Source organism: Haematobia irritans, chromosome 4, assembly GCF_050003625.1.
Source record: "Haematobia irritans isolate KBUSLIRL chromosome 4, ASM5000362v1, whole genome shotgun sequence".
Classification (NCBI taxonomy): domain Eukaryota; kingdom Metazoa; phylum Arthropoda; class Insecta; order Diptera; family Muscidae; genus Haematobia; species Haematobia irritans.
Genome location: NC_134400.1, coordinates 51253577 through 51264111, shown reverse-complemented (window position 1 = coordinate 51264111; position 10535 = coordinate 51253577). Strand labels below are relative to the sequence as shown.

The 10535-nt window shown below is 35.0% G+C and overlaps 1 protein-coding gene across 1 annotated transcript; it reads left to right on the top strand.

Moving 5' to 3' along the window:
- Positions 1–1301: 1301 nt before the first annotated feature.
- Positions 1302–4097, top strand: LOC142235397 (uncharacterized). Its single transcript, XM_075306651.1, has one exon. The coding sequence runs from the start codon at positions 1302–1304 to the stop codon at positions 4095–4097; it is 2796 nt and encodes a 931-aa protein (XP_075162766.1).
- Positions 4098–10535: the final 6438 nt, after the last annotated feature.

Sequence of the window (10535 nt, the reverse complement as noted above, 5' to 3'; positions counted from 1 at the left end):
GATCGGTTTATATGGGGGCTATATATAATTATGGACCAATTTTTACATGGTTGTTAGAGACCATATACTAACACCACGTACCAAATTTCATCCGGATCGGATGAAATTTACTTTTCTAAGAGGCTCCGCAAGCCATATCTGGAGGTCGGTTTATATGGTGGCTATACGTAAAAGTAGTCCAATATGGCCCATTTGCAATACCATCCGACCTACATCAATAATAACTACGTATGGCAAGTTTCAAGTCGATAGCTTGTTTCGTTCGGAAGTTTGCGTATTTCAACAGACGAACGAACGGACTGACATGCTTAGATCGACTCAGAATTCACCACGACCCAGAATATATATACTTTATGGGGTCAGTCCTTCGATGTGTTACAAACGGAATGACAAAGTTAATATATCCCTATCCTGTGGTGGAGGGTATAAAAAAGGTGCATGTTTTAGTACAGCCTCCAAATAAACCTCCATTCATGGGTTTCGAGACACCGCAAATTTTATGTAATTTTCCTGTAATGTAATATGTTGGTGAAGTAGGCCCCATATATTTTTCGATTCAAATAGACAATTCACAAGGTTATTGGTTAAACTGGTTATGATATCAGATTATGATATATGTATCTATATCATAACGGAGAATTCTGTGAAAATGTTTCATACATTGACATTTCCTTACAATTTTGAATTCTGATTATATAATGCGAATAACTAGCAATAGATAAAACACACAAAATATTCGTTAAGAACGATGCAATAAAAATCGGTACAAAATGGATGACCTGGTCCAGCAAACACGAACTGAGATGTGGGCAAAATGAAGCAAGAGAGGCATTAAGAGAATTATATGGTAATAAATCTGATAATATTAACATTGATTACAACATTTTGTTTGAAAACATTTTGAAAAAAAACTGAATGTAAGCAATTTATGTAAAAGTAATACCTTTATAGACAGTTACTGTTTAAAAATCTTAAGTTATAACACACATGGCCTAGAGAATAAACTTTTGTATGCTGATTTTTTTAAATATATAAACAGTTTCGACATATTTGCACTTTTAGAAACACACGTAAACATAGAAAAAACCGAAATATTTAAAAGATACTTTGGCGAATTTGATACCTACTGGGAGCCGGCCGTAAGAACTGCTCGATTTGGGCGAGGAATTGGTGGATGCCTTATTGGCATAAAAAAGTCATTAAGAAATAAAGGTGTGCACTACTTTTTTGTAAAGAAGAGCCATATGAACATTGTCAATATTACTGTGGACATGTTAAACTTTACATTGATCCCATTATACATGAGAGGTGCTACCTGGAAAGAAGATTTTATGAATTTAGAAAACCTGTTTAACGATAATGATATAAAAAACCCCATTGTGATTGGAGATTTAAACATACGAGTTGGCACACTACAAAAGGACATTGACGAGATCTTTAAATCCAAATTCCACGCTGGCTTACCGGAAAGGAAATCGAAAGATGTAGAGACGAACTCTAGGGGCAGAGATTTTATACAACTGTGCTACGAAAATGGCTTAGTTATTGCAAATGATATGACGAAGGGAGACGAAAATGGTGAGTTTACTTACATTAGTACAGCTGGGCACTCTGTCAATGATATTTGTGCACTGTCTCAAGAATTACTCGCACATATCGACACGTTTAAAGTAGATAGCCAAACATGGTCAGATCATATGCCGATTTCCTTAGCCATGGTCTTCAATCGGACCAGTAGCTCAAATAGAAATGTTTTGCTACCGAAATTACAGTGGAACCAAAACAAAATTAATCAATACAACGCCATAATACGGGAAGCTTTGGAAGACCACTTAACTACAAGACAACCCTTAGCACTTAATTTTGGAACTATTGCGGGAATCATAAGAGAAGCAAATAATCTTTGCTCTGCACAACATACCAGATTCGCAAAAAAACAAAAATGGTTTGATTTCAACTGCTACAAAGCCAGAGAAGCATCTTTCAAAAGTCTAAGAAAATATCAAAGGGAAAGCACATTGGACAATAGGTCTAGGTACTTAAATCTAAATCGCAAATATAAGGATATATGTATCAAATCGAAAGCGAAATACCAGTCCAATATCGAAAGGAAAATCGATAATGTGCGAGATTCCAAAGACTGGTGGAAAATTGTAAGGGAAATACGAAATGAGGATGCAATAAATAACATAGAGGTGCCTATGGAAGACTTGAAACATCACTTTTTTCAGTTACTTAACCAACCCCTGTTGGCACCAGATTTTCATTATGCACACATGCTTCTATTTGATGAAGATTTGGATGGAGAAATAACGCTCCGTGAAGTTAAGGAAGCGCTTGCTAAGACTAAAGTTAATAAGGCTCCTGGAGAAGACCGTGTACCATACGAATTTTACAAATATGCCCCGGATGAGCTCCTATTGCAAATTGCGATATCTTGTAATTATATACTTGAGAATGGGGAAGTAGACAATTCATTCTGCAAGAGCATTATATACCCTATATTCAAGAAAGGTGATAAATCACAACCAAGTAATTACCGTGGAATTTCGTTTATGAATTGTCTTCCCAAAGTTATGATGGGAATTGTTTCACAGAGATTAACAGATTGGGTTGAGAAACACGACAAATTAAACGAATTTCAAGCAGGTTTTCGTAGAAATTACTCCACATCTGACAATATTTTCTCACTAACGTCGGTCATTCACCTAAACTGGAATAGAAAAATGAAGACGTATGCATTCTTTGTCGACTTCAAAGCTGCCTTTGATAAGGTATCTCGAAGTGCAATGATGTATAAGCTACATAACATTGGTGTATCGACAAAAATAGTCCGATTTATCGAAAGGGTGTATGAAAAGACCATATTTTCTGTGTGGACAGGCACAGAACTGTCAGAAGAATTTTCCACAAAAACAGGAGTGAAGCAAGGCTGCCTACTTTCACCACTTTTATTTGCTCTGTACCTAGATGATCTTTATGAATGGCTTGGAGGCGGCACAAACGTGGAAGGTTTAAATATACGTCTTTTGCTTTATGCTGATGACATTGTCCTGCTGGCGAATGATGTTAATGTACTTCAACGGATGATTAATAGACTGGAAGAATATTGTAATTTGTGGAATATGGAGGTTAATATGAGTAAATCCCAAATTATGGTATTCAGGAAGGGTGGTAAAATATCAAAATATGAACAGTGGTATTATAAAGGCGAACAAATTAAGGTCACATCTGAATACTGCTACCTTGGGTTGACTTTGACGCCGAAACTATCCTTCACCAAACACGTCGTAGCTAGAAATCAAGCTGCAAAGAATAGCATTAATTGCACATTGGAAAGTTTTCTAAATAAGCCCAATGTATCAGTAAACTCTAAATGGAAATTATTTTTGGCGGTTTGCAGAGCGATACAAAGTTACGGGTCGCAAGTTTGGGGTTACTCCAACTTTGGGGAAGTCGACAGACTTGTTCTATACTTTTTGAAAAAAATTTTAAGATTGCCAAAATGTACGCCCACATATGTACTAATGCTGGAAACTGGTGTAGAAAATGGCCACATATTTACCTTGGGAACACATATGAAATATTTGTCTCGAATTATTTTTGACTATAATGAAAAACGACTTCCTCACCAACTTGCAAAAAAAATATTGCAAAGCGGAATATTTTGGGCAGAAGCCATAAATAACTTAATGTTGAAACACGATGTTGGGAGAATGGAGATAAATACGAAATCTGACTGGATGTGGAGAAGTGAACTTTTGCTGCAAAATATGCGAATAGAATATCTTAACAAGTGTAATAGGCAAGCAAGAGAAAGTCAAAGGTTTTATAAAAAATTGAATCCTGCAAGCGCCCAGTTTTATATAAATGAGCATCTCTCTCAGGAAGAAATTATGTGGATCTTCAAAGCTAGAAGTGACCTAATTCAATTGAATGGCAACATATTTCCACAGACCGTAAACCGTCAATGTTCTATGTGCAATATGCTTGAAACTGAAAACTTACAACATTTCCTAGGCCATTGTCCTGCATTAAAGGAATTCAGACACATGTATTTTAAAAAGGTTTTGCTTACTGAAAATGATCTAATTTAGGCTTTAGATGGCCTCTTAATTGCTTGGAAAGATTTAGCTTATTATATTAGAACTTGTATCCAATACAGAGAACAACTTTTACATGAATTTACTTTTTAAATAACTTACGTTCACATAAAGAAACAAGCTTAATGACTAACGACCATAGGTCAATGTCATGTATTCTTACAACTACATTATTCTTTATATCTTAAGATACCTAAATATGTTATCGTAAAATGCATTGTATTGATTTGTAAATGTATTACTTAAGAAAATAAAGAGAGAGTACTATAGCGTGGAGTAATGCGAATTTTGTCTTCGAGCTTAACCCTTAAATGCACAAGATCACCGATTCCTCCGAAAAATATATATAATATGCAAAATGGTAAAAAAAGAACATCTGCATACCACATTTAAAAAAAAAAAAAATTATGTGTTTTTTTGAAAAAATAGTGTTGATATTTTAAAAAGTACAGTGCGCATTGAACTAAGTTTTTATTTACAAATAAACAATTTGATTGTAGTAGATAATAGAGAATAGAGATATTTTTACACTACACAGTTTTTTTACCAACATTACTCTCATTTATGGTAAATATTATTCAACTTCCAATCTGCAGTTTTTTGAATTTTTGGTTAAAATTTGATTTTCAATTTTGACTGCAGATTACTCAGAAGTACTAAAAACTTTCCGGAAAGAATTATTTTTAGAAAGAGCGTTATGATGTTGTAAATGCAACAAACTTGATTTCATAGAATTCGGCCAACGTTTTAAGACGTAAGAATTTTTTCTGGTTGTATCTTAAAATATACAGCCAGAAAAAAAGATAAATTAAAATTCAAGTTAAGCACAACTTGCCCCCAGATAGAATTACAAATATCTACACGCATGGAAATGAAGACAAATGCTGACACTATATTGGAGTTATCAACTAAATTTTCCATAGAATCGATCACTGGTGTTGGTCGATGAAATAGTAATGCCTCCACAATAGTGAAGCTTTGTTTTAATAGAGGCTTTAATAGATGGAACAACTTTAGCATGACATACAAATTTTCTCCTATGCCTGGATGCATGCATCTGTTGTCATATGGCCACGCGTACACAATTAATAAAACATGACCCACACATTGATTCAAGTGGAACGGAGTGAGTGGTAAGATTCTCGGCTTACAGGCAACCCTAGGTGTTGCCTAGGATTTGCTTTTAAATGCAAAACAATTACAATGGAATGAACAAACACGCTTAATTTGAATGCCAATAACGATTACCTTATATTCCCTCGACACTCAAGTGGGTGATGGCATGGTGCGCATGGAAATCCTCATAATAAAGATGATTTTGCATTTTATTAAATGGAAATTCATCTTCATTGTATTTTCTAAATGGATGTGGATTCTACCTACTGATGATGCCTTAAGTCTAACATATGTTGCACAATAATGCGTTTTAATATAAAAACCCACAAAAACAAACAGTTTTTTTTTATTCGTAATATATTGCTTAAGGACTGGTAGAAGAAAAATCAAAGCGCGCATAGCACTATGTGGCCAGAGAAATATTATTTTGGGAAGTATATACAGCCAAAAGTTCGATTGAGAACCACGATGGATTGGATGTAGCATTCTACTAACAACCGGTCTTTCACTAAAGAAAAAACCTGGCCTGGTTCCAAAGATTTTGTGTTTATAAAGGGTGATACGGTCAAAATTTGGTCAATATAAACTTGACGTACTTCTTTCAATTTTGCATTTAAAAAACCTGAACACCCCTCATTTTGAAGGTGTGTGTGTGTAGAATGTTGCTTCTATTTTGATTTTGGAATTCACTCTTCAGTTGTCAAAATGCCGTCCAAGCAAGAAGAGCAGCGTATCAAAATTTTGCTCGCGCATCGCGAAAATCCGAGCTACTCGCACGCAAAGCTGGAAAAAGCGCTAAAAGTTGCCAAATCAACCGTTACAAATGTAATTAAAGTGTTTGGGGAACGTTTGTCGACAGCCAGGAAGTCTGGATCGGGGGGACATCGAAAACCGGAAGCCGCTGAGATGACAAAGAGAGTTGCCGGTAGTTTCCAGCGAAACCCTAACCTCTCTCTCCGAGATGCCGCAAATAAGCTGGGTGTATCGTCTACAACCGTGCATCGAGCCAAAAAACGAGCCGGACTATCGACTTACAAGAAGGTAGTGACTCCAAATCGCGATGATAAACAAAATACGACGGCCAAAGCGCGATCCCGGAGGCTGTACACGACGATGCTGACGAAGTTTGACTGCGTGGTAATGGACGACGAAACCTACATCAAAGCCGACTACAAGCAGCTTTCGGGACAAGAGTTTTATACGGCAAAAGGAAGGGGAAAGGTAGCAGATATTTTCAAGCACATAAAACTGTCAAAGTTCGCAAAGAAATATCTGGTTTGGCAAGCCATCTGTACCTGAAAATCATGAAAATCATGTTTTAGACTTAGCGTACTTTGGACTGTAGACATCGATATGCTTGAATTCGAACATTACTATTATGATACAACTCTAATATGAACAAGTATATACGGCCGTAAGTTCGGCCAGGCCGAATCTTATGTACCCTCCACCATGGATTGCGTAGAAACTTCTACTAAAGACTGTCATCCACAATCGAATTGCTTGGGTTGAGGTAACACTTGCCGATGGCAACGTATCTTTAAAAATCCTTAGCACCGTCTTCTAAATTGAAAGTTAGTCCATACGGGAGATATATTAAACAAAAGAAAGACCGATTAAATACGTATATAATTCAGTTCGACAAAATATTCTATAAAAATAAAATTTTGACAACATTATCTATAGAAATAAAATTTTGACAAAATTTTCTATAGAAATAAAATGTTGACAAAATTTTCTACAGAAATAAAATGTTAACAAAATTTTCTACTGAAATAAAATATTGATAAAACTTACTATAGTAATAAAATGTTGACAAAATTTTCTATATAAATAAAATTTTGGTAGATTAGTTTTGGCGATATGGACCAATTTTTGTGTGATTGGTCATTGGCTATATATAACTATAGACCGATATGGACCAATGTTTGTATGGCTGTTAGCGGCCATATACTAGCGTAATGTACCAAATTTCAACCGAATCGGATGAATTTTGCTCCTCCAAGAGGTTCCGGAGGTCAAATCTTGGGATCGATTTATATGGGGGCTATATATAATTATGGACCGATATGGACCAATTTTTGCACGGTTGTTAGATACCATATACTAACGTGGCGTACGTGGTGTACCAAATTTTAACCGGATCAAATTAAATTTGCTCTTCCAAGAGGCTCCGGAGTTCAAATCTGAGGATTGGTTTATATGGGGTCTACATATAATTATGGACCGATATGGACCAATTTTTGCATGGTTTTTATAGACCATATTCTAACACCTCATACCAAATTTCAACCGGATCGGATGAATTTTGCTCCTCCAAGAAGCTCTGCAAGCCAAATCTGGGGGTCGGTTTATATGGGGGCTATACGTAAAAGTGGTCCGATATGGCCCATTTGCAATACCATCCGACCTACATCAATAACAACTACTTATGCCAAGCTTCAAGTCGATAGCTTGTTTCGTTCGGAAGTTAGCGTGATTTCAACAGACGGACATGCTCAAATCGAGTCAGAATTTCACCACGACCCAGAATATATATACTTTATGGGGTCTTAGAGCAAGATTTCGATGTGTTACAAACAGAATGACAAAGTTAATATACCCCCCATCCTATGGTGGAGGGTATAAAAAACCTTTATTTACCGTAAAAAAATCTTGAATTTTTAAGGGACGGGCGAAAAAAAAAAAACAAGTATATACGGCCGTAAGTTCGGCCAGGCCGAAGCTTATGTACCCTCCACCATGGATTGCGTAGAAACTTCTACTGAAGACTGTCATCCACAATCGAATTACTTGGGTTGCGGTAACACTTGCAGATGGCAGGGTATCTTAAAACTTTCTAACATCGTATTCTAAATTACAAGGTAGTCCATACGTAGTAGGCCGATTAAATACGTATATAATTAAGTTTAAAGTTTCTATAGAAGTAAAATTTTGACAAAATAAAATTTTGACAACATTTTCTATAGAAGTAAAATTTGGAAAAATTTTCTATAGAAATAAAATTTGGAAAAAAATTTCTATAGAAATAAAATTTTGACAAAATTTTCTATAAAAATAAAATTTTGACAAAATTTTCTATAGAAATAAAATTTTTACAAAATTTTCTATAGAAATAAAATTTTGACAAAATGTTCTATAAAAATAAAATTTTTTGTTTTCCATAAAAATAAAATTTTGTAGATTATGTTTGGCTCGAGTGGCAACCATGAATATGAACCGATATGAACCAATTTTTGTGTGATTGGGGATCGGCTATATATAACTATAGACCGATATGGACCAATTTTGGCATGGATATTAGCGGCCTTATACTAACACCACGTTGCAAATTTCAACCGGATCGGATGAATGTTGCTCCTCCGAGAGGCTCCGGAGATCAAATCTGAGGAACGGTTTATATGGGGACTATATATAATTATGGACCGATGTGGACCAATTTTTGCATGGTTGTTAGAGACCATATACTAAGACCATATACCAAATTTCAGCCAGATCGGATGAAATATTCTTCTCTTAGAGGCTCCGCAAGCCAAATCGGGGGATCGGTTTATATGGGGGCTATATATAATTATGGACCGATGTGGACCAATTTTTGCATGGTTATTAGAGACCATATACTAACACCATGTACCAAATTTCAGCCGGATCGGATGAAATTTGATTCTCTTAGAGCGATCGCAAGCCAAATTTGGGGGTCCGTTTATATGGGGGCTATACGTAAAAGTGGACCGATATGGACCAATTTTTGCATGGTTGTTAGAGACCATATGCTAACACCATGTACCAAATTTTAGCAAGATCGGATGAAATTTGCTTCTCTTAGAGCAATCGCAAGCCAAATTTGGGGGTCCGTTTATATGGGGGCTATACGTAAAAGTCGACCGATATGGCACATTTGCAATACCAGCCGACCTACATCAATAACAACTACTTGTGCCAAGTTTCAAATCGATAGCTTGTTTCGTTCGGAAGTTAGCGTGATTTCAACAGACGGACGGACGGACATGCTCAGATCGACTCAGAATATCACCACGACCCAGAATATATATACTTTATGGGGTCTTAGAGCAATATTTCGATGTGTTACAAACGGAATGACAAAGTTAATATACCCCCATCCTATGGTGGAGGGTATAAAAATTATAATCTGAGATACGTGTTTTTGTGAATTGAAATAAGGTCTAGATATGAAGACTTGAAAGATAAATATATTTAGGGAATGCATTAAATATTATCCGAGCACCGCGAAATTTCAATTTATGTTTCTGGGAAACGAAATTGTAGGCCAAACAAATTTTAATTTTTTGTTAGAATTATTCTTTTAAGCTAAACAAACCCACACCCAGATAAAAGTGCCTTCGAAACTAAAGAAAAAAATGTTTATCAATTTAGTTTAGCCATTTTATTTCCATTAAATTAAATTTCTATGTGAAATAATAAAATTTACTTGTTTCAGTAAAAAAAAATCCTAAACTGAAAGCAGTTAGGAATAGTTCATTAACTAGAATAAGGCATGGAATTTTACTAATACTGTTTTCTTCGCTGGGTATAAGAATTTATTACTGAACAAGAAAATTTTATTCACTGATAACAAAGTATTCATAAAAATAAACAAAAACCGAACTAAAACCAAGTTTCCTCAAATTTAGTAAAATTTCTTATAAAATGATAATTCTGACTTCCTATATTATAGAAAGCTTATCATACTTACGAATAACACTTGGCATAGAAAAATATTATAGTTCATTCGTACTAAGAAGTATTCAATCCTTTCAAAACTTAAGGAAACACACTTGTTAGAATATAGGAAATGTTCCTATATTTCTTTTATCTACCTGTAATCGATACCTGTCATCGATGTAATCCATATGTTTGCGCGTGGGTTGTTTTTTTAGTTGGAATCGCGTTGTTATGGTATACGGAGGCATTGTTAAAAAATAATATAGTAAAATAATATAATAAATAACAAATAAAATATTTGTTATTTTAAATTAGTGAGAAAATTTTTCTTTTTTTCAAAATTATTGAACATAAATAACAAACTGTAAGTCTATCGAAGTTCGTTTTGATGTATAAAGAAAGAAAACAGCAACAGAATAACAACCCCTTCATTCGTCTTCATTTTGGAATCTTCAATTATCAGGTAACATTCATACAGTGACTCTAACCTTTTGTGAAAAAATTGGTTTATGATTTTTATACCCTCCACCATAGGATGGGGGGTATATTAACTTTGTCATTCCGTTTGTAATACATCGAAATATTGCTCTAAGAATTTCACCCCATCGTGGTGAAATTCTGAGTCGATCTGAG

What these genes read in the sequence shown, in the direction of transcription:
- LOC142235397 (XM_075306651.1), top strand. Translation starts at nt 1,302, where the DNA reads ATGAGAGGTGCTACCTGGAAAGAAGATTTTATGAATTTAGAAAACCTG.